Source organism: Delphinus delphis, chromosome 10 (genome assembly GCF_949987515.2).
Source record: "Delphinus delphis chromosome 10, mDelDel1.2, whole genome shotgun sequence".
NCBI lineage: Eukaryota > Metazoa > Chordata > Mammalia > Artiodactyla > Delphinidae > Delphinus > Delphinus delphis.
This window is the reverse complement of record NC_082692.2, coordinates 84,655,558-84,680,727: the sequence shown is the minus strand read 5'-3', so window position 1 is coordinate 84,680,727 and position 25,170 is coordinate 84,655,558. Positions and strand designations below refer to the sequence as shown.

The following is a 25,170-nucleotide window of genomic DNA, read 5'->3' as shown; positions in this document are numbered from 1 at the left end:
CCTGGTGCAGTTCCCAAAGGGGATCCCATCAGTCATTACAAATTTTTTACTGACCAGCAGTGAACATGACGATAAGCATGTTTGACTCACATGGTAGATGCCTTGAGGGGTGGGATAGGGAGGGTCAGAGGGAGACACAAGAGGGCGGAGATATGGGGATATATGTATATGTATAGCTGATGCACTTTGTTATAAAGCAGAAACTAACACACCATTGTAAAGCAATTATACTGTAATAAAGATGTTTTTTTTAAAAAAGGGATTTGTATTATAACGTCATATACATAGTCTTGTGCACTAAGGGTCTGTTTCTCTTCTTTTTTCGTGACGATTTAAAATCTAGTTTACAGTGATTTAAATATCATGGGAATCAGAAAAGTAAATGCCCTTTAGTGATTGATTTCACAGCACTTTATAAGTTCTAATAAATTAGGTTTTAAAATTCTGGCTGAGACCTTAGTTGATTTTTCGGAAGGTGGGGAAGTGTTAGTATGGACCGACTTTGTTCTCATACTCATGATTAGGCCAGGGAATTATTATGGAATAATTCGTAACAATTCATATCAAGATGAATAATTCTTTTTAAATATATATTTTTTAAGATTTATTTATTTGTTTGGCTGTGCCAGGTCTTAGTTGCGACATGCCGAACTCTAGTTGCAGTACGCAGGATCTATCTAGCTCCCTGACCAGGGATCGAACCCGCGTCCCCTGCGTTGGGAGCGCGGAGTCTTATCCACTGCGCCGAGGGAAGTCCCCCAAGATGAATATATTCTTTGCACTAGGGTTGTCTCTCCATCCCAAATATTTGAAGTTATTTTACCTGTTTGCATTCATTTTGAGGGTGAAATTTGGAGGCCAGTTTATACATCTTCATCATCTGTTCTCTCTTCAGTAGTTTGACTAAAATTTCCCTTGTGTTCATACAAGTTCCTAAACATTTTCTGCCCTGTGCTTCTACCTTTAATCATCTTCTTTGGTGTGGCTTTGTCTGAAATGCTGTGAAAGGGCTGGAGTTTGTTCCACGATTATGTAATTTGATTTCCCCCATGTTGGGTCTGAAAAAGATGTTACACACATAAACGACTTCTTTTCCCTCAACCCAGCAGAAAAAATTGCAAGGATTCCAGTAGCTAATTTTGAAATGTATAGAGCCAGCTTAGTAAACATTTGTTGCAAACTTAAATTTGAGTCCTCTACTTTATTTTGCTGAAGTGTGTTTGTGAGAACTTGCTCATAGAAGAATAGGTTTGTGTGTATGTACATTTTTTTAAAGGACACTTATTAGTATGTCTTTTGCTTAAATGAGGAGCTCACTGTATAGATTCTCGGAGACTTGAGTACCTGAAAGTTGAGTCCCTGTTCTCCAGGTATTTGGTGAAACGTGGTAAATTATTTCAACAAAGATTTGTGACCCTGCGGAGTTGCCGCTACTCTGATCTCCTTTGCTTGCACTGTTTTGGTCTTGAATGTGCCTAACTTTTCTCCACTTCCCCACCGTATCTTTCTCCGCACGATCTTTTCGTTGTCATCTACAGACCTTCCGTCTGCCTTTCCAACCAGCAGCCAGACCCTTCTTGGCTCATCAGTCTGTGACTCTGGGAGCTCTGAAGGTAGCACTTAAAATATATAACAGTTCCCTTTCCTACATTAAAAAGCCATAAAACCTTCATGGAAAATAGCTAAGAGGACGTATACAGTAGGAGGAGAGGCTCTTTGCTCCTGCAGGCACCTTGCAACGGGACTATTTTTCTTATATGATATAAATGAAATCTTCACTCTGCCCACTTTTACACCTACGCATGTACTGAGCGTCTCCAAGGAGACAAGGAAACCCGGAGTCCAGTGATGGTGGTGAATCCTCCTCGGAGACAGCAGGCTGGAGTCTCAGGCAACTCTCCCAGGCGTCTTGGCTTCCAGATGCCCCTCTCAGACAGCCTCTCTTCTCAAGGCTCTTGCAGGCAGGCTTTCTCGAACACGCCTCTCCCTTCCCAGATGAAATAGCCTGTCCGTTCCATCTGAAGGGCTGGTCGTGGTGAGTTCAGTAGACAGAAGGCTACTGAAGGGCTAAGAAGGGTGGGTGCAGTAGGGAGGTGAGATCGGAGGGGTCCATCTTTCCCAAGATCTTTTCTTGGTCACCCGTTTCTTTATCTGTGCGTATGTTTCATTTCCTCCCTCTGGACCTCTTAGGCACGAAGCCACCACGCAACCTTACATAGCGACTTAAACATATTCTTTGTGACAACGGTACAGTCATGAGCTCGGTTTAGTTAGATTGTCCTTTGAGGAGAAGTACTCCTCTTGCTGATGCAACATTTTTAGGCATCTTTTCGTGAACAGTAGCCCCCTTGACCACTCTCATTGCCCTTCCCCTGAGTTTGCTGCACGGGAAACCCCGTACCATCTTGCCTCTCCCCACTGCACCGTGTCACTCTAACTTTTCCGAGAACTATAAACACTGTTTTCTTATGTAAATGACATCTGTTCCTCTTTGAGGAACACACTACCATCATTAGCCCATTTTTCACACTTTCTAAGATTATCGTGTCAGGTCTTTTCGATACTTTGACCCCGTCTCTGTGTGAACCTTCTTTCAGGCACAAATAATGAGTGATCATGTAGCAATGATTACTGATGTGATCCCCAGTAAATCTTGTTTTGTCTCTAAACTCCAGGCGCATCATTTAATGAGCCTTCTCAACATCTTGTCCATATGTACATTTTTGGTTCTCAGCTGAATTGATTCAAATAATCTAACTTCTCGTGTGATTTTCTAGCACGATGTCTGCAGATTTCAGTGTTCCGTTGCCAATCTTGCTGTCCTCTTTGGAAAGGTGGGGCTAGCAGTTATCCTGTTAAGTCCTTTGTCCCTGAATGACTGCATGAGGGTTTATTGATGACATACTTTTTTATTTGAGCTCTCAAAAAAGATTGGTCAGTGTTCTGCCTTTGGAGGAGTCTCGTCTTCTCCTTCGGTTTTATCTCCAGTCGATAGCACCTCCCCAGTTTCTAGCTTTAAATAAAAACCAGCCCGTGGTGTAAGCTCAGAAGGACCCATGTGTGTTTGACACAGTCAGTTTTACTCACAAGCGTGTAAGGTACCCTTTGAGTGGACTTAGGGGTCAGATTGGCCAAGATTTTTTCGTACGTAGTCCATCAAGGTCACCCTGTTTTGATCTTCCTTCACAAATAACTTCACTCACAGTGTGGTCCACCACTTAGCTTTTCCTCTTTATCTGGACTCAAATGAGGTGAAAGTGTTAACTTTCAACTCGAGTTGCCTAGCTCCCACGAGAAGAATTGGAGGAGTATGAAGGTACCTTTGAAAGGAGCCCTTCTTTGTCTCCGAAGTTTCTGGCTTTGCCCAGGTTCCTCCTGGCCTCTCTCTGCCCTCCTTCCTCAAAGTCCCAATCATTCATACTCTGCCTTTCATGTCAGATTTATGGTAGGAATCAAGGGTCTGCTCAGATGGACTGCTGTGCCTGAGGAGCTGTGGATGGAATTGGCTAACTCTAAGAAAATGTAAACACATTCTGGAAAGTTTTCCAACTTAGACTGGTGGGAAGTTTGGTTTGCTCTTTCTTTTGCCTGGAAATGGAAAAGTCAAGATCTCATCCTCATGTGTCCTTCCTAGAATACTTTTTTGCGAAGGAGGCCCTGAACCTGTGTAGTAACACAAACGTTTTCCTTCCATTTTTCCTTCCAGGCGCTTCAAGTGGCAAGACAGCTTCTTCTCCAGCAGCAACAGCAGCAAGTTAGTGGATTAAAGTCTCCCAAGAGGAATGACAAACAACCAGCCCTTCAGGTAGCAAGTCTTTTTTTTTTCCTTCTTTCTTCTTTCTTTTCCTTTAAGTTGATGATACACTTTGGGACAGCTGATAAGCCATTCAGAAGTGGATTGTGTTGAGAATTGCAAATCTCGTAAGGAAATCTTCTGCAAAAAAGTTCATTTTTCTGTTTAACACTAGAACATGACATTTGGGGGGAAAATGTCTGTTCAACCAACATTTTTGTTGTTGGGAGTAAACAAATCTAATGAGACAATTTAATCGGAGGCTGAGGAGTTGTTGCCATGGGTTGCTTATTAGGCAGTGTGGCTAACCAATGAGGGAAAGTCCATAGTACTCACATATGTCACTCATTCTCTTGTGATCTGTCTGGAAATGGGACACACACACACACACACACACACACACACACGTTACTTTAGTGCAGTGGTTGTCACTCATTCTCTTGTGATCTGTCTGGAAATGGGACACACACACACACACACACACACACACACACACACACACACACACGTTACTTTAGTGCAGTGGTTTTCAGCCGGAGTGCTTTTATCCCTCAAAGGACAGTGGGCAGTGTCTGGAGACATTTTCGGTTCTCACAACTTCGGGGGAATGGGTGCTACTGGCATCTAGTAGAGGGAGACCAGGGAGGCTGCTAACATCCTACAATGCACAGGAAAGTATCCCACAAGAGAGAATTATTCAACCCAAAATGTCAATACTGTCAGGAACGTATTGGGATTAAGGACGATACAGTATTTTTAATACACCTAGGAATTAATTTAATACCTACTCCATTATTCACTGGCTGTTTTCCAAATATTTCTGAATCATTAATAAAGATTGGCAAGCATTTTTTATGTAAATATACTCCAAAAGACTTTTAGCAGCTTCTCATTTCAGGCACATTGAGGGCAGGGGTTAGCGGAGTGGAAGGAGTGAGTTCATAAAAATCTACTTTGAATCTTTGACTTGGAGTAGAAAATTGTCATAGACATTTTAAAGAAACTTGACATGGAGTATCCCATGCTCCCATCCAGGGCAGGGAGGGCACTTGCAGGTACCAAGTGGCTCAACTACTTTCATAGCTAAGAGTGGGCATCCCCCTAAATGGGAAGCAAAGATGAGTTTCCCACGCTGGGCATTCTGGAGAGGAGTTTGTAAGTGGGAGCTGGTGGGTATAACTTGATGCCGATTAAGGTGATCACAAGGTCAACCGAAATTCTAGCTTGGGTTGACTTAGATCAGAGAGAACCAGTATACCAGCACCCAAATTATCCTACAAAGATCAGACTGACCTTGGGCCACACCTTCTGGTGCTTCTACTCTGCTTGGAAATTGTCACCATCTAGAGGAAGTTCAGCGTGATAGTAGTAGCACTTCACTGGCAGAGTTGAATGACAATGTGCCTTGTTTACCAACACTTCCAAAAGCGTTTTATTTGGTCAGCCACCACCAACCCGTATGCCTTTTCACGTGTGTGAATGCTGGGGACATTTTTAATGAGGTCCAGTGCCACTGAGGTCCCATGTCAGGTGCTGTAAGCAGTGCTTTGTTGTGCAGATGTCTTAAGAACAGCTCTGGAGGATGAAATATGACTGTGTTGACCTTTCAGCTGTGAGCTTATTTGTCAGGATTCAAATAAGTTGAAAGGATCAAACTGAACAGTTTCCGTAGTCAGACTGGGAATTGTGCTTCAGAGGTCAGCAGCGGAGGCCACATTGCAGATTCCAGAACATAGCCAATTGTTGGTACATATTAAAGTACTGGGGCATCTCCTGCAGACAGAGACACAATTAAAATTCTAATTTATTAATGTATACAGGGAGCTAGCCCAGCCTGTCATTCAGTGATTCAAATGACTGTCCATTCTTTTTGCCTCCCCCTTGGAGCTCTCACAGCCTTAAAAATACTATGAGTCCTCTTGAATTTATCAGACCTCGAATGCGTTGGAAAAATAACAATATATTATTCGGGGACAGAATCTCACATATCGTAGTGCTTTGGTTAGAGAGAATTTTCAAAAAGGACACACATACATGGTCTAATGAACTGCTCTTCAGTATTGAATATCATTTGTAATCTTTTAGACTAGACTTATTTTCTAGATGCTTTGTAAAAAACATAGGGCGGGCTTCCCTGGTGGCGCAGTGGTTGAGAGTCTGCCTGCCAATGCAGGGGACACGGGTTCGTGCCCTGGTCTGGGAGGATCCCACGTGCCGCGGAGCCACTGGGCCCGTGAGCCATGGCCGCTGAGCCTGAGCGTCTGGGGCCTGTGCTCCGCAGCAAGAGGGGCCGCAATAGTGAGAGGCCCGCGCGCTGCGATAAAGAGTGGCCCCCGCTTGCCACAACTAGAGAAAGCCCTTGCACAGAAACGAAGGCCCAACACAGCCAAAAATAAAAAGATAAATAAATAAATAGAAATATAGTAAGCCCATTACATGTTAACACAGCATATTAAAAAAAAAAAAAAACTTTAAAAAACATAGGGCATTTTTAGGTAACTTCTTTTCCAAGGTGAGTGAAGTTCCTTTAGGGCTAAATATATGAAGTCAAGTTTTAGGGGATTTCCTTTGGAGGGCGCTTCTTCTTCTTGCCCGTTGTAAGTCTTTTAGCCCCCAGGAGAGTATGATACAGAGGGCTTTGTTTTTCCCGGCAAAGGACAGCGTCAAAACCAGCCTAACACATTCTGTGGAGCGCTTCAGTCTGTATGAAAAGCGGGGGACGAGGGGGCCATCTTGGATGCTGGTTTTGCTAAAGAAGATGTTTTGAGTCCTTTCCTGTCCCCTCAGTGGGAGAGTTGACAAGCAAAGAATTTAGACCAGTCTTAAGAGTTGATTCCGGGGTTGGGTGGAGGGGAGAGTTGGTTGACCTGTGTGTGTGTGTGCGTGTGTGTGTCTGTACGTACGTGTGTACACACATGCAAGTGCATCATAGACTGTTGTCTCCTCAGCTGCCTGGTAGGGTCATGCAAATTCACTAAGGTTTATTGGGTTGGCTGACCTTCCACAAACAGAGAGGAAAAATTAACTAACCTAGGCCACATGGCATATTACCTTGTTATAAAAATACTTAGGTAGACTTGGTGATTCGTGGAAGGAATAACCTTCACATTTAAATCTATCTTGTCGAGCCATGTCCTTGCTGGGGCATCTCAGCCAGAGCGGCTCTGACATGAAAGGGAAATCCTACAGCAAATCTTAACAGTGTTCATCTCTGATCTCCTTACCCTTCTACGCCGAGAGACCTATTTTAGCAAATTTCAGATCTTCCGCATAGAGGAAGGCTTGACAGGGAAGAAGGATTTGATCTGCTGATAGCTTGAGGAAAAAAAAAAAAAAGAAAGAAACCCAAATCCCCAAATATACTGTGACTCATATTTTAAGCAAATCTCACACTTCCCTGCTTTATGTTTGGCAGTGCTCTCCAGTTTCAGAGGCTGATGATACAAACAAAAGAAAATGGAAAGTTAGAGGCGGCTATAAGTGGTTACTCGACAGAGATCATAAAATGTAGTCAAACATCACCAATTTGGACTAATTTCAGCGAAATGAGAGTAAATAAGTGAGACATGACGCTCTTTGCAGATACACATACTGAACTAAATCCGAACTGGTCGCGTTCTTGGGTGACACTGTAGTTTATGGTGAAGGCATGAATTGGGTACAGATATTGCTTCTGAAGTTCTTGAAAAATATCCTACTTAGTAACCTAAATAGCTCCTTACTTGGTCTATTAATTTGCTTTGCAAATTTTTTTATGAATGGTACAAGTGAAAATTGGAAATTGGCCCCGTCATAAATTCAGCCTCAGAAGGATCTGAATTAATTAAATGCAACTCAGTGAACGTTTCTAGAACAGCCACAGCTTGCAGGGCATCAGGCTGCTGTTCAGAGATGTAAAAATGCCTAGGAGACAGGACCCTGCCTGCAGGATGCTTGAGCTGTGAAAGAATTAACCAGGTTTCGCCACAGAAAGAAAATTATATGTGAGTAAAAATAGTAGGCTTCCTTTTATAAATATTTATATACTTCTGAAGATTGCTAAAACAAGTGAAATAAATGCTTCACAGCGCAGGTGCGCTCATAACCTCGAAAATGTGTAACTTTCCCGGCTGAAGATTAATTTGTGAGCAATTTTATTGATCACATTTTGGGACTTTGACCACCGTTTCTGGGTAGTCATTCATTTGGGTTCTCTAAGCATTTTAGTTGTTGGCACAAGGACATAAACTGGAAGGAAATCAAATGACACATTTTCTCCTAAGAAAGTAAAAGTACATGTGTACTCTGGCAGCATTCAAGTTAAGAAAGAAAGTAAACCTTGTGTGTTGCTTACCGAGGAGAGCTGACCACCATTTCAGGCCGTGTAGAAGGAATTTGAACTTGAAAGCAGTCATCTGATACTTTTCTCTCCTGTCCCATCCCCTCCTTGCAAGGTTATCTCTTGTGCAAGCCCCTCACACAGGGGGCCGTTTCACTGGAAGGAGGGCTGGTGCAATTCTCTGGAAGGGTCTGCCTTTTCATCCGGCTGGAAGCTCAGGATGGTAATGAGGACTCGTGCTTTAAGTGGAGGAAGTTAAAATGCAAGATTCAGCAGGTGTTTTTTTCCACATTTTTATTTGCAGTTATAGAAAACGTGCTTTAGGCAGCATTTTGCTCGGCATTAATGCCACATATAATCTTAGTACCTCGTATCATTTCCACGTTATTCACTGAGGAATAAACTGGTAAGAGGAAACCTTTAAAGGGAAACTATGATTTTGTGGTGGATAGTGAAATGGAATGGTTTGGAAATACCCTTAAAAGATATCCCTATGCGCTGAATTAGTAAAGTTCATAATAGTTCAGGAGAGGGAGGCAGATTTTTTTTTTTTGATGTTTGCAGTTAACATTGTCTAGAATTTGCATCCCTGGCATGAGATTGATATGAAGTGTTGAAATTTTGGTACCTTTTAAGATTTCGTTGTTATCACACAAGTTTGGAGAATCCCCAAACCCTCAAAAATAAGTCTGGATAAGAAACGATAAAATAGAAATGATGCTTTAAAGTGGTTATCAAGTCTTTCCGATTACGCGCACCATTAAAAATATGAGAGAAACAGGATCCCCTCCTAGAAAAACGCACATGCACACAGAATTTTGCGTCAAGGGTTTCATGAAGCTCAAGAAGTCCATCTGTTTGCCCAGGTTCAATACTGTTGCTGGAAAAAAAATTTTTTTCCAAAATAATGTGTTTTGTCCTTGCCACCAGAGTCTTCATGTGAGTTGTGATATGACGAGTTCCCTCATTTTTGCTTTTCAACTTCAGCTGTATATAAGGTGATCCTGTGTCTGCCCAGGACAGCCTTAGTCTATGCCTGTTGACTGAGTGTAGTTATTAATAACTCTCACTCTTAAAAGTATCCCAGTTTGGACATTTAATTATATGGTCACTTTGCTTACACGCATCTGAACATTAAAATGCAAATGTGATGCCGCTATTTGAAGTGTAAGCATGTGTTTGTCAGCACGTGCTTATGTCCCTATCTGCAAAGATAGTTCAGGTTTATGGACCAGCCCCATGGCTACTCTGTGGTGTAGAACTATCATGAACCATTCTGTGGATGAGGAAAAGTGAAACTTCCGAGAGGTTAAGTGACTTGCTACAGAGCACACAGGCAGTGACAACTGGATGCTGGAAACATCCAGCGACAACCAGGCTGGAAAGCCAGGTGTTCTAAGACCACCGAAAACCGGTGTGTTATCAGGAAGTTAATTATTGCTTCTCCTTCAACGTGTATTTACTCAGCATCTACTGAGTGCCATGTTTTCCATCAATAAGCAAATTATTGTATTTTTCATAGCGTAAGCAAAACTAAAGCCCAACCAACAGAAACCAATTTCCACTGTAAATATCTGGATTTCAATTAAGAGGAATAAGATCTGCATAATTATCCTAATTGTCGCTGTGTGTGTGTGTGTGTGTGTGTGTGTGTGTGTGTGTGTGTGTGTGTGTGTGTATCACAGCAGTGAACAAGGGCGAAGAAAACGTTATTTCTTATTCTCTAGGCTGAAATGCTCCTGTGAGCTTCCATGTGCTGGAACATGGAAATAGTATGTTATAATCATTGTTGGGGCTAGGAGGTTGGGAGGAACAGGGGGAAAAAAAACATACTTGACTGGTCAAAAATGTGTAAATTGCTGACAAAATGACACATGTAATTACGAGTGCTCCTACATTTTACCTTGTGGTTTACACCTCCAGTGTTGAAAAAGAGAGCAACTCCCACCTTGCTAATTACCATTATCACTGAAATGCTAGGGTTGGAGTCATTAGTTCCATGTGCATTTAATTAGAGGAAGGCTGAAATTGGATTTAACTTATTACTTTTTCATGGATCACTTTCTTGTCATCACTTCAAATTGGATTGCAGCCCCAGGTAACTAATTATGAGAGCCACAAGATCAAGAGTGAAAAAAAAGGTAATTAGGAATAACACTGTCGGACCCTTGCTGGTCGTCCACTTGTGCTTCGGGAAAAGGGGAGGGAAAAAAAAAAAAAACAGTCCAAGCTGTATTTGGTAGTATTACAGATTAGGGAGTTAGAAGTGTGTACAGTTGCTGAGCATCATGGAAGTCTGCCACCACCCAGAGTGGTTTCTCTGATAGACAACTGAGTTGAATATGTCAAGTCCATGTGGTTCCACCATCATATCCCTCATACCTCGATTAAACTTGTAAAAGCAACAGATTGCTTGTAGGTATGAGGCATCTCAACAACTGTGTCGTCTGAGGGCCTCACATCCATGATTACAACAAAGCTGTCAAGATGCCTCTGAGCCAAAGTAGGGAATATTTTCAGTACAGGGAGTGAGAATTGAATGAACGTATTAACGTTCCAGAAACATCATTCATATCTGACAGGAAGACATATCAGTCGGCACAACAGTAAGGTTTAGGGTTTATATATCGGGAATGTTCGTCAGAGTTTCCAGCCGACCATTTACTTTGCTTCTGGTTTGTTCCCCACCCCGCCCCAATGTTGTGGAGGGGCTTGCTGACGTTCTGTTTCTCCTTCCGCCCCCGTCGAAAATACTTTAAAACAAATGATATTGTTTCCATGTGCAGAGCAGAATTCAGAACTGCAAGCAATCAATTTTATTGACATCGTCTGAAAAAAATGTTGATGACAGTTGGAGGATGTGAAAGGATTGGATTTTTAAAGTTGCCAGTGCTAAGTGTGGCAAAAAAAAAAAAAAGAAAGAAAGAAAGAAAAAAAAAAGAAATGTAATCTCGTTAAAAAAAAAAAAATCCTGTAAGTTAGACTCTCCTAAGAAGGGCTTCTTCTTTGGTAGACGGTGATAGCATGATGAGAAGTCTTGCTATCAAGCCTGTTGGTTGCCTTGACCGGGGAAAGAAGCTTCCCAGAGAAGTGAATCACCAAGCAAAGATGGCTAGAGTTTTCTTAAGTTGTTTAAAATTTGTTTTAATGTTCTGTTAATGTAAGCAAATAATCATGATTCAGTCTTGGGTGACTTTCAAACCTGGGTAAGTGAGGCTTGCTCATTATTTTCCAAGGAGTCTAGGGAAGTGTAGACCGTGATGTGCCCACCCAACAGAGGCCAGACCATGAATATTCCCGAAGTGAGAAAATACTCTTCCTGGAATTATGAGTCCTTTTCCTGTGTGAACCTTCTAAGCAAAATCTCAAGACCCAAAATAGTAATCATCAAGCCTAATGCAGAAAATTAAAGGTTTTTTTTTCGTGGAACATCTTAAGTTGATTTAGAATTTTTGTACACAATATTCGTCTGTGGTTGAAAGGGGCCATGCCGAGGTCAAGTGATGTAGTGTTTTCCATTTTTCCATATGAGCCTCACAGTGTGTGATAAAAGCAAACTCCTTTATTTTGTAAGTCTGCAGGAATTTCTGATGAAGTGCAGAGGTCACGTTCCCTGTCAATTTGAGTAGCCAGCATTTTTTAACTACTGTTTTTTTCTTCCTTTTTTGTGTGCCTTTTCTTCCCTCCCCCCACCTCACCAGAAACCATGGCACTTTTCTGACACATGCACAGTGAAGTCCTCCAATCTGAAACTCATTAGCACACAGCATTGGACCCTGTCCAGTGGTTAGAAAATTTCCTGAAGCCTAGAATAACAGCATTTGGTGCAAGCACCAAGGACCAGAAGTGACAATGGGGGTAGTCGAGCTCGCCTGGCGCCCTGCCCAGTCGGGAAAGCCAGCTGACCATGCAACCCAGTGAGACAGAGGTCGTGCACATGGGATGGGCTAGAAAAGTTTGGTCCTTAGAGAAGCATGCTTCTGAAATCACAGGGCAATATCTTTTTTCCCTACACTTATTATTTGAGTTGGGGTGGAGGTGTTTATCAACATTAGCTGCAGGAACATGAAAGCAAGCAATTAGAGAAATTGGATGAAAACCAATTGCTACAAGGTAATATTTTTGACTTCTGTCACTCTTGGGTATTGCAGCACCTATGGATTTCATTCATTCAGACTTTGTTCACTGAACCTCACTATATCCAGGTAACAGGACCTAGATGGAACCCTTGCCCTAACATTAGAAAAAGTACTCAATTCACCGTGGTTCAGGATACTTTAGGCCAGGTTTTCAAACAGGAAACTGAGTCCCAGAAATATAACTAATAATATTAAAAAGCGAACACTTAAATTGTACTTTCTAGGAACCAGCTACTGTACAATAACCGGATGAGGGTAAATTCTATTATTATTCCCGTTTTGCAGGTGAAGAAAGTGGGGCATAGAGAAATTAACTCGCTCAGGGCCAAACCATTGACAAGTGGCAGAGCTGGGATTCCAGCCCAAACAGTCCAGCTCGGGAATCTGTGCCCTTATCCATTACATTCTGCCTCTTCTCCCTGAGCTGCCACCTGGGCCTCACAAAAAGGGACAGAGGATGGAATGGAATCAGAGTTGCTGATGCCGAATGCTTGTCACTAACCACTAGACCACACCGTCTCCTAATTTGGACATATGTACGGGCATATTTGAAAAATAGTGCTTGCGCTTGAAATATGCACTTTCTAAAGGGAAATGACGCTTGGGAAAGAGAAGAAAGACGCGTATTACTCAAAGCTTGCAGACAACTCTGCAAGTAATTGTCTAAAGGCAGCCGCTGAAATTGAGAAGCCGTTTGGAAAATGTACAGTTTGGGAAATTTGTGTACCGATGTAATTACGGTAGTTGTGAGTTGATGTCATGCCTAGTAACTGTTTTTGTATTGCTTGGGCCTTTGTTACTGAGCTGTGATATCATGAGCAAACTATTATAAACATAGCATGGATATAGCATGCTTGTGTAACAAAAGATCGGGAACTTTTATTAAGTTTGTTTTCCTTGTCATATTGTAAAAATTTATTATGTGTACTGTGTATATTAGAAACAGATTTGGGTAATTCTGTCTAAATGAAGTCATCCCGGCTATTTCCAGACTGTCTGTTTTTGGTTGTGAATAATTTTCATACATCAGATGGTTGTCATATTTAGTCGCTCTCAAAATTTTAAAGAGAACATATCCCATTCTGAACTTTGGGTGGACTTCGGCCGCCTTGCTGTTGCGATTGTTTGAGTTAGAAATTATTGCGCAGTAAGTTACAGAGACTGAATGCTAGTCATTTCTGAGGGGTCTAGGGCTGCTGACTTCTATTCATAACTTTTCCCCTTTCATCAACCGAACAGATTTTTAACTACTTAAGTAGTAGAATTTAAAGCTGCCAGGACACAGTTGGGCAAAGACTGCCAGCCCTTGTCCTTTTATGTTACATCCCACTGAGGAAATTTGGTAAACATTCAGGCAGACAGAGCTCAGCATTTATCGGTGTTCATGGTAAAATGTGGATTTTAAACGGGTAGTTGAAAAACGGTGGATGACTCAACCCTTCCCAGCTCTTCTCGAGCTCCTTCTTTTGCTATCAAGCTTTTAGAACCTGAATATTCTGTCTGCTGCTTCAACTTTTTTTTTTTTAACTAGTCACTTTCCTTCCTAACCTCCCCGCAAATCTGGCTTTTCCCCTCATCGTTTTCTTGAATGTTATTGTCACTAAATTCCGTGCCCCTGTCTCCATCCTTACGTCAACTTGTCTGACTTCGTAGCAGCCTTTGGCTGACTCGTCTTCTTGGAAATTGCCTTCTTTGAAACTTCTTGAATTCAGTGCCCTCTGGTCCTCACCATTCTCTTTCTGCTTCCCACTTCTCCTCTGGAACCCAAGTTCATTCCTTTCCTGAAGTTCAGTCCCTCGGATCTTCTGCAGTAGCACTTCTGTCTTCTTTGCTTGTTCTTGGACCTCTGCACCCGTGACTCCAAGCGTGTCTGCACCCCTCATGGCTCTCTCTTAGCTCACCCTCACAGCAATTTCCATCATCTCTAATCCAGCTGATTACTTTTGTCACCAGGCCCTGTTAGACTCACACGTCATCATCAACTTATTAATTTACCTCATCCCCACCACCTTACCAGATCTGCCGTTTTCTTTCCACTGGGCATCTGCCATCTATTCCTTTCTTGGTGTTTCCCCTGCTGCTACTTTGTCCCAGAGTTCAGACCTTCAGGAAGGATATGCTTAGCTCTTGGCAAAAAATGATCATTTATCCTTCTCCACCCCCTCAGACCATCTTCTGTTCTTTGTGCGGATCTCCTAGCCTACCTACTGCTTTCAGCCTTTCCCTCAATGCCAAGTTACTCTGCTATTCAAGAACTTTCATTGGTCCACTCTTACTTCCATACCAAGGCTAAATTCTGTTGCCTTCTCCTAGTTTCTTGGTGTTCTGGTTAGGGATTAAATCAGATGACCTGAGAAGAAGACCGTAGTCCTCTTACTGGAGCGGGAGGAGGGGAATTCAGAGCCATGATCCCTTCTGTCAGGAGGTGGACATAAGTACAGTCCATCTGATAATATTTCCGATTCCCCCAAATCCAGAATTGCAAATATTGCTTGTTTTGATGCCTGCCGTTGAGGCAGAAGGCCCTGGTGATTAAATTGTGTTTGAGTTTAAGTCCAAGAGAATTATGTCTCTGTCTGCTTTCTTCAGAAGGAAACGAAAAGCTCTGTGATATGCTATGTTTCCCTGTATCTAAATTCTCTGCTGTGTTGCCCCATGCTTCTTCTTCATTAATATCTATTGCTACGGCCTAGCGAGTTCCTTCCCATCTTCTCTGGAAGTCAGATCTGCAGCCAGGCGCTCCCTTGTCTGCATACAGAAGAGCTGCTTCATCAGACCTAATGAAGCTGCTTTTAATAAGACATTGGTGAAATTATGTCTGGTTTGTTCTTTATTTGATAACGTAAAGGAATTGTTATTTATTCTAGAAATAAAGTTAAGAATCCAAACCACATAGAATAGACAGAGCTCAGAGGTTTTGTTTGCTCTAGGTATGAAATGGCTCTGCCTAGAATGCCGTTTGAAGGATTCTTGAACCAGGATGGCCTCTGTAGGTTCGCTGTGGTTGATTAGCCATGCCTGCCGTGGGCACTGGCGTTGGGAGTATGTGTGCCTTCTACCTGCCAAGGCTGACTTACCTGACATAGTCTGTGCTGATCACATACCAGAGTAGAGAAGGACCTGGAATTATTTTCTGGGATGCCTGATAGATCCTGCAGTAACTACTGAAATATTATCTAAAATTAAACATGTCTTTTATATATTCCTAATATCCTTATCTGAGATGGTGCAAATTGTATTCTTATCCTGAAGCCGTACCTCTCTGTGGTCAAAGATGAGCTGTGATTTGTCCTCAAAGGCACAGTATGTTTTATATGATGACTGGGTCGTCATATAAACTCAGCTAGGTGGTTGAGAGTTACAGAGATTTGTGTTTCAGAATATGGTGCGAGGAAGCACATCATGACTAATAGTGTGATCTCTGGTGTCAGGCTCCCAGGTTGAGGTCCCAGCACTACCCTTACTGCTGAGTGACCTTGGAAAAGTAGCTTCACTTCTCTGTATTTCCGTTTTCTCATCTAGAGAACGTGACTGATTACCTCGTCTATCTGAAGGCGATTATGCAGATTAAATGATTAATGCATGAAAAGTGCTTACCCAGTGCCTGGGACACAGTAAATTCTCAGAAAAGTTAGCTCTTCTCATAATTATATAAACTCCTTTTAAAGGGAAAATGAATACCTGTTAAACTCCAGATTATATTTTAATTCAGTTAGTATCAGTCCCTATTCAAATATGTGTTTTAGCAGTGCACCAGGGCCTGTCCTTTTGCTGGTAGTCAGTTGTGGTTAACCAGACATGATGAGAAGACATCAGACTTCCCATCTGTAAAATGGGGGTGACCGCATGCCCATCCTATGGAGTTATGAAGATTAGCTGAGTTTTACTACATTATAAATGGCCTACAACAGTGCAGGGCACACAAGAAATACTTAATAAATGTTAGCTGTTCTCATCGTCTCCGCCACCATCGTTATCAGTGTTATTGTGAGGGAGCATTATTTTCCTAAATGTGTCCACTTTGGCATAAATGAGCGCCATGCTCTTCTGAAAATCCCATCCTGGTCTCTCTTTTATCCTTGTTTTCCCTGAATTGTATATGATTTCATGCTCTGTTGTCCTAACAGCCAGGGGAACTAGTCCCTAGTCTTACATCTTGAAGCTGTGGCATTCTGCACCCTGCCTGGCACAAAGCAGGCAATCTGTAGATATTTCTTTCCCTATGAGTTAGTGAATGAGTGAGTGATGAATGAATGAGTGAAATATCTAAGCCAAAAAGAAAGGAAAATTGATACTACTTTAGTTGAAGAGGCTGCAGACTGGTGTCAGGTTCATAAACCTCTAGGAACATTTCAAGACCATGAACACAGCATTAAAAGAATCCGATGTCAGTCCTGCCGAAATCTTTCGTTGGGTCAATGAAATGAATCTTGCCAAGTATGGAGTGAAAATCAGAAAACTCCTGCAGTGCCGTTTGACTGCCCTTAATGCTCTGTGCTTGCCTTTGTACATTTGCTAATCTGTTTAAGGTATAATATTAATGGCATAGAACTTTAATTCCTAAGTACAGAAAATTAAAGGAGACTAAAGGCAAAATACAGAAATGTATTTGGTGTCAAGACGAAGTTCAATGAAGCATAGCGAAGATGGAATCGATTATTAAATAAACATGGAGGGAAGATGGAAAATATACCTAAATCTCTCAGTTTGAAAGGAATTGGTTTACTTGATTATTTGCAACAGTACCACACTCAGGAAAATCTAAGACAAATGAAAGCAAAACAGAATTTAATTGAGCTATTATTTTGCAGACTTTGGCTTGGTTTCAGACAGTCTAATCAAATTGTGCTTTGCTCAAATAACTAACATTAAATGCAGCCTACCAACAGATGTTTAAAAAGAGTCTAATTGGAAAATCTACATCCTGGATTTAGTGTGTCTCATCGGGAAAAAAAATAACTTCAAATTTATATTTTGGGGGATGACACCCAAATGACAGGCATTTCTAGAAAAGTTAAATTTTTCTTCAAGGTTGCCCGGTGCTTGGGTGGAATTATCTTGAATAGTCAGAGGTGGCATTCTGGAAATGAAAGTTCTTGGAAATTGTCCAGCTCTGTGCCATATAGAGCTGTACAGAGAAATCGCCTTTATCACATTACATCACCAGAGTCCTGTTACAGTCCCTGGATCGTGTCAGGGGCCCGTGTGCTGTAATTTATAATGAACCCTTGGAAGTCATGCAAGGCACATACTGATTGATGACATTTAAAGGTACTGTCAAGGTGGCTAGGTAATGAAGTTGACCTTCCTCCATCGTTGTCTCGGTTTCATGTTTGTATATAGAAAGAAACCATTTCACCTGCCATATTTGCTTGGAACTTTTCATGAAATCTACAAAGGGAACTTGGCTTAATAGTTAACTCTTTTCTTCCTTTAGACCAGGGGTCAGCCATTGCTTCTGTACAGGGCCAGATGGTGAATAGTTTCGGTTCTTTGGGCGATACAGTCTCCGTGGCAGTACTTACTCTGCTGTTGTCATGCAAAGGCAGCCATGATGCATATAATTACTTACTATACGTAAATAATGAGCATGCTGTATTTCAATAAAAATTCATTTGTGGACGCTGGAGTTTGAATTTCATATAATTTCCGCATAGCCCGTAAAATTCTTCTTTTGATTTTTTTTCCAACTATTTAAAAATAGGAAAACAATCTTAGCGCAAGGCTCCTATGACTACATACAGACACAGGTGACAGGTCTGATTTGGGCTGGAGTTTGCTGACTTTTGCTCTAGAAGATCGGGTATGATCTCACAGATTGTCCATTGAACAAGGTTGCCTGAATGAGGGGCTGGTGAAGACTGAAATATGGCCACCATATACCAAGCCTTGCACCCTGGTATGGAACTAGCACAGCATCTTCTTGGAAGAAGGAGTACCTTTTGTCTCACTTGCACAGGGTTGCCACCCAACCCCCATATTTCCTTCCTTTCCATCTCCTTGGTGTGACGTCTGTCCACTCATTGTGGTAGGTGTAATGGCTAAACTAGTACCAACTTTCTGAGATTGAAGGAAACGGACTAGGCCGGCAGGGCCTTAGCTGGTCCGCATGATACAGAGTCATCCCTTGGTATTTGTTGCGGCTGGTTCCGGGAGCTCCCAAGGATACCAAAACCTCAGATGCTCAAGTCCAAAATGGTCAGCCCTCCATATACACAGGTTCCACATCCGCGGATTCAACCAGCCACGGGTGGAAGTTTTGATCCACGATTGGCTGGACCCTGCTGATGCAAAACTTGCAAATACGAGGGCCGACTGTATTTATTGGAAAAAAAAAAACTCAGCAAATAAGGGGACTCCTGCAGTTCAAACCTGTGTTGTTCAGGGGCCAGCTGTACTTGTGTGAAATTGAGGAGAGCACCCTTTCAAGACATCTTCCAACAATCTGGAGCATTTTCATAGCGTATCTGACTTTATTACATTAAAACGCTTTACTGCCATCTGCCAGAAAAATATCTTATAGATCTATAGATACTTTATAGATAGTTAAATAGTTCTAGGATGTCTCCTCCTTGAATCCAAAACGTAATGGCACTCCGTCCACATAGAGCCCTCTTGCAGCGCTCAGGCATAAGCTGATGCTGTTTTCCTCCGCTCTTTGCATTTTGAATCCAACCAAACATGGCTGATTTGGGCAGAGTGACTTACCTCTGTAAGTCTCCGTTTCTTACGTATGAACGATTAGTCAGTGGTTCTCAAGCCTGGAGGCACATCAGAATTAATATAATTTTTATCAGCGTCCAGATCTAGGTCTCAGAGCTTTTTAAAATATAGGTCGATTCCTGAACTCTATCTATGAATAAAAGTCTTGGGATGGGGCCCAAGCATGGGTCTGTTTAAAAACCTTCGTAAGTGCTTTCTTGTGCACACCCGTGGTTGAAGACCGCTTGTTGAGGTGACAGCTAAGTTCCTTTCCAACTTGAAATCTCAACATCTCTTTCCTTCTGTTTTCCCTCATTCTTTTGGTCCCCAGCCTCCTTCTAGAGTAGTTGAAATGAGCTCTCTGACTTGATCTCACCAATGTGAACAACCAGTGGTCACCAGAAGATGTTAGGGAATCCCTGGTTTTTGCCCTAGATAATTTGCACTGGACAAGAGGCAGAATGTACTACGTAAGAAGTAGGTAGGCCACCCTATTAACCTTGAAGTCCTCGTGAGAAGTCCAGGGAATGAAGACAAAGAATAATAATAACAGGTGGTGAAGGCCTATCTGGCAGGGGGGTGGGGGGGAGCGTCTAAATAGGCAGCTGATCTCCTTTTCTCTCTACGCCGTGCATTTCTGCTTGGGAATGGGCCTATAGACCACATTTTTATGATGTGTGCCCATCTTGATGCTATTTCCAGGCCAGCCCAAACTGGGAAATATACTCTAAGTCTCCCGAGATCACTAACTTGATTTCCTACCAAAGTCATTTGGATAGCTTTCAGGTTAAGTGTTGAAATTGGCCCCCGTCTCAGAGTCACACCTGGTTCCTAGGAGTTGAGGGCATGCCTCATTCAGGAACTTGAATGTTATTTAAAATGTAGAGTCTGTGTTTATCCAGGGCCTTGATTCTGTCAGTGCTTTATAAACAAATACCTGCTCTGCTCCTTTTGCAAAATACAGGAAGAAGAAGAAACACCAACATGGAACCAGAAAGACAAACTGGGTGTCTTACACCTCTTTACCTGTATTACGTGTATCACATATGACTTGACTTTTTAAAGTAGGAGCCTCTTCATTCTGCAACTGTTTGAGAATTTGGGGACTATTAATTGATGAAAGCAAAATGGTCTTGAAGCTGCATGGTGTATGAGGTCCTCAGGGCATTTGAAACCGTTTTGCTTTAAGGTAACACCAGATGTATGAGGCCTGAATACTCACCATCTATGAGCACGCAGCCAATCTGACTTTTTTCTTTTCTTTTCTTTTCTTTTTTAACATAATTTACCAGTTGGAGTTCTACCAAAAAAAAAGGGATTATATTTTTTTGACTTATAAACAGCAGGTCAGAAATTTCAAAGAAAATTTCAAGAGCAGTAATTTTGGAAATGTACACAGATGAATTTGAAAATAAGTATATCACTGCCTACACAGCTGTTTAGAATACTAGCTTAGGAGATATATACCAGGAGCCTTACCATTTTGCATGACACGGTGTCAGTTCATGCACAATATATTAATGCTTAATTGAAGGTAATGTAACTGCACGTCAAAGGCATAATTAACTGGCTTGAAGAAACTCTTATGTACATCAGGATTTTGACTAATAGAAGTCTGGACAAAATTGGTTTAGGAGACAAGCTTGAGACCAGCTGAGCCTTCATCTGTCTGTTCAGCTGATGGTGACAACAGCTGGAACTTCTCCCAGGGAGGGTGGGTAAGGACCACTGTCACCTCCACCATTCACAGTACCTCCTTTGAAATTGACACGTCCCTGGTTTGGCTCCTGGTTGGTCCCTGGAGCTGCTGGATAGCAGAGCTCTTGACTATCTCCTTGTCTACAATGAGGGGTTCGTTTCCGTCAGTGTCAGGATATCTCTGTGTCTCTTAGACCTATAACTTATATAGGAAGTATGTGAGCTGGGAGCAGGTTTTAGAACAGCACTGGGCAAACATAGACCAGTGGGCCAAATCCCACAGCTTGTTTTTGTAGGACTCACAAGCTGTTTATTATGTTTTTAAATGGTTGGAAAAAATCAAAAGAAGAATAATGTTTCATGAAAATTCCAATGAAATTCAGATTTCAGTGTCCAAAGTCTTATCAGAATAGAGCCATACTCATGCATTTTGCACTGTGGCTTCTCTTGGTAGATTGGTATAGTTGTATATCCCACAAAAGCCTTAAAATATTATGATCTGACGTCTTACAGGAAAAGTGTATGGACTCCTGGTCTAGAAGTTTAGGTTTGATCTTCAGGACATCTTTGGGAGGAGATGCTTGGGAATCTAGCAGAGTGCTCATTTTATAAAGGACGGTGTATGAAAAACAAGAAAATTGTCTTTTTCCCTCATGTTGGAAAAAAGCAAGGCAGCGCCCGGAGGGAAACTGTTAGTGAACACAGTTATTGGACGCCAAGGCCATAGCATTCTCATGAGAAGATTATTGATCTTTATTATTATTGTCATCATCAATAAGATCTGAGTCTCATTTTGATCTTTATTAATGTAATTATCATCATCATCAAGTTCTTGGATTCATCTGGTATTAAAGTTTATTGGAAATGATATAGCAATTCTATCGGACAGCAAGGCCCCTAGGAAGTAAATGTGAGAATGGACTAGAGGATTGACTCATTCATTCATTTACCCATCTATTCCCTTACCATTCCTATTCATATCCATTATTTACCTCTTGTGTACTGGACCCTACTTAGTACTGGAATTCAGAATTGAATATTTCTTAGTCCTTATGTTGAGCTGAAACTGCAGAGAGAATTATAATACGATGTAATAAATGTACTAATAGATGCAAATGAAGGGAACTGTGGGAACATAAAGGGACAGAGCACCTGAAATGTGACTAGTGCAAGTGAAGAACTTAATTTTTAAATTGTATTTACTTTTAATCAATTTAAATAGCCATATGTGGGAGTGGCTACCATTTTGGACAATGCAAATAGAGAACTTTTCAATCATCATAGAAGATCTATTGGACAGTGCTATTCTAGAATGTTCTTTGGCTTTGAAAACATTTTGGTAAATATATCCTCCTGATGAACGATCAAAAGGGTAGTCGCTTTTAATGTGGCTTCTTCATACATCTCCAAAATGTGTCTCTCTAACTTCTTGCCACATAGTATATCTTCCGTATCCTTCTTTTACTGAATTGCTATCAGGCAGGACAATACAAGCAATTTCTGGGAACAGCTAATGCCTCTCCCTGGAGGCTGAAGTTTTCCCTTCTAATAAGGAAAACTCCAAAGTCCTGGAAGTTTCATTGAAGGAAACCAAGCCAAACTCCTTCCCCCGCAGCGAACCACAAGACCCTTTGAAAACTGATGATTATTTTTATTTGTGCAGACTTAAGATGGAAATAAGAACTTCAAAAGAGAATTTGAAAAATACCCTTCTCACCAAAAAAGCTTAAATCATTTCCTCTGAAAGTTTCCTTCTATCGAAGGTTTACTTTGGTCCCACAGAGCAGCCTCCTCCTTTCCTCAGTCTGAGGGGGAGGAACGTGACCTTGAGTTTCCACTGATGCTGCTCTAAGGGTCCCACAAGGGTCCCTGTTCTTGCCTCCTCTCTCAGGGGCAGAGACTGACACACCCTGGTTTCCTCTTGGCTTTGCTAAATACCAAATCCTTGAACATTGTTTTTTGCTTCCAAAACATGTTCATAATTGTGCCGCTCACCCCTGCCTGTCAGGCGTGAGGCTTATTAGTCTGTGTTTTATCAACAGTGATATAATGAATAATGATACGTCCATTTAGATTAATAACAGTAATCATACTAGAATTCAGTTTATCGGTTTAATATGTTGATTGGTTAGGGAAAACTTGGGGTTGCCCTTCGTCTTCAGCTTCAGGTATTGATGAGAAAAAATAAAGCTTAGTTGTTAAGAATCTAGAGTCAGATATACCCGAATTCACAAGCCATCTGCCAAGCTGTATGACCTTGCCCAGGTTAGTCCACTTCTGAACTTCTATAAAGTAGAAATGTCTACCCATCAGATTATTTTGGAGGATTAAGGTTGAAAAATGTATCTGCAAAGAACTGACACATGGCACTCAGAATGTTACTTACTCTTGTAGCCCTTGCTCTCATCATCCTGCTTATGCTGTTGGTGTGGTTATCACTTGTGAGATCCTAGGCTGGCCTGCGCAAAACAAAGTGGAATTTTATGTAATATTAAGAATTTTTTCAGCGGTGACCGGTGGGCAGAGAGTGGCGATCGTTGTTTGAAAGATGCATTTCAGAGCAGTTGCATTTAGAATGGTCATAGCTGTATTGTCGTCTCCAGGTCTTTTATACACCAGATGAATGAAAGATTCTCCAGCCAAAGAAAACTGTGCTGAGTTGATGTTCACATCTGTAGATCCTCTGTACAGGGACCTACTTCACTTGCGATGGTACAGTTAGCTGCAGCTGCTGAGAAGAGAAGAGTGCGTGTGTGATGTGTTTTCTCCCTCGCTTTCCCGACACTTCCTAGTTCCCCTCCCCACGCTAAGGAAGAAGTTGTACAGTTACTTTCTTGCTGAGTTTATAGTTAGATGTGTGCAAGCAGGACCAGGGAGTACTCTAATTTCCTCGTAATTTTTTCCTTTTCTTGGGTCTTGATGTGTTGGGAAGCAAAGCGTGGTTTTTGAAGTTGTCTTCTGGTGAAGACTTTTAGTCAGAGTTAACTTGCTTCTCTGGGGACTGAGTAATTTGTCACTCTTCATTGCACTGTCACTTTTCCCCCAAGGGTGGTTCTCCACACACCTGCAGGACACTTGTTCTTTCACTTCTGTTTTGCCACATTATTAACTGCATTTATTTTAAAAAGGGACAAATGTTTTCTAACAGCCAGTCGGACAACTCAGATACAAATAGGGTGGTCGTGTTTTGTTGAAAAGCATGAAATTGTCCAAGAAAATGTGGAAGAAGCTTCGGAAATGGAACTAATTGAAACGGAATTTTGAGACTTAGGTTATGATGGGAGGAGAATGAGGGAAGCAAGAAATGGATTCCTCACTAGAGATGGCAAACTGCTGGTCCATGGGCCGGATGCTGTTTCGTTCGCACGAAGTGTTGAACATGTTGTGGAATTAGTTGCAAAGGTAAAAAAGCTGAAATGTTCCCATTAAAATTCTGTTTTCCAGCTTATCCTTAAAAACTTGGGGGTGGGGGGAACTGGAACAACATTTCTATATAGCGTCGATTATCTGGAGCTCAGAAATGCTACTCCTTTCTATCTCACGGTGGACTTCAAACAACCTGCTACACAGTTCCTTTCAGTACCTGCCTGTCTGTTTTAGACCCCTCTTCCAAGTGACCAAAAGCTCCATTAAAAGGTCCACCCCGGAGTCAGGAGGGCTTTAGTATTCTGCAACAGGCTCACTTCAGCTCAGGGATTTCGGAGTCCTGGCTTCTTTGTCCCTGTGCATCCTGACTGTAGACTTGATGTCTTCTTTAACTGGTTGCCCAGGTGAAAATTGGAACTCAGTGTTTTTGCCTGGGACTCTGCAGTAATGATTCCCATACAGCCAGGGTGGGGCAGGGGACATGTTTTCCTATAGGCGGAAAGTATGTATTAGACCAGATGATACACGTTTTCACTTACAAGGTTTGGATACTCTGTTAGTTGCCCCAAAACTTAGTGTCTTAAAGCAAGTGTTAACATTTACGATTTCACACATTTTCTCTGGGCCAGAAATACGGGAGTAGCTTATGGGTGGTTCTGGATCATAGTCTCTCATGAGATTGCAGTTAAAATGTGAGACTGGGGCTGGAGGATATGCTCCTGAGACGCATCACACACATGGCAGGAGGCCTCAGTTCCTCATGGTGAGGACCTCTCCAGAGCCTTGCTTGAGAGTCTCATAGCATGGCAGCTGGCTTCCCCCAGAATGATCCGAGTCTTTTGTGACCTAGCGTTAGAAATCACATACCATTACTTCTGCCGTATTTATCGGTCACACAGACCAGCCCTGACGCAGTGTTGGAAAAGGCTGCACAAAGCATGCATACCAGAGGGTGAGAATCTTGGGGGCTGACCCTATGGAGAATCATTGCCTGAGTGACAGCTCGTCATGTGTCACATCCCTCAGCTGTGTTGGACAGAAAAAAAGGGTTGAGGGCCAACTGGTGCATTGTTGGCTCAAAGCCATTGGCCAAAGTAGTGTTCACCTCACCAAAAGATTTCCCTGTGACTAATAAGAAAGATTGACTCGAGAAG

At 41.9% G+C, this 25,170-nt stretch overlaps 1 protein-coding gene across 14 annotated transcripts in view; it reads left to right on the top strand.

Annotated features, from left to right (window-relative positions):
* FOXP1 (forkhead box P1) overlaps window positions 1–25,170 on the top strand; it is a 595,507-nt gene that overhangs the window by 441,775 nt on the left and 128,562 nt on the right. For all 14 annotated transcript variants that reach the window (XM_060022897.1, XM_060022898.1, XM_060022901.1 and 11 more), the window contains one exon: window positions 3,707–3,805. In XM_060022897.1, the coding sequence (XP_059878880.1) occupies window positions 3,707–3,805 (99 nt within the window). The remainder of the gene's footprint in view (window positions 1–3,706; window positions 3,806–25,170) is intronic.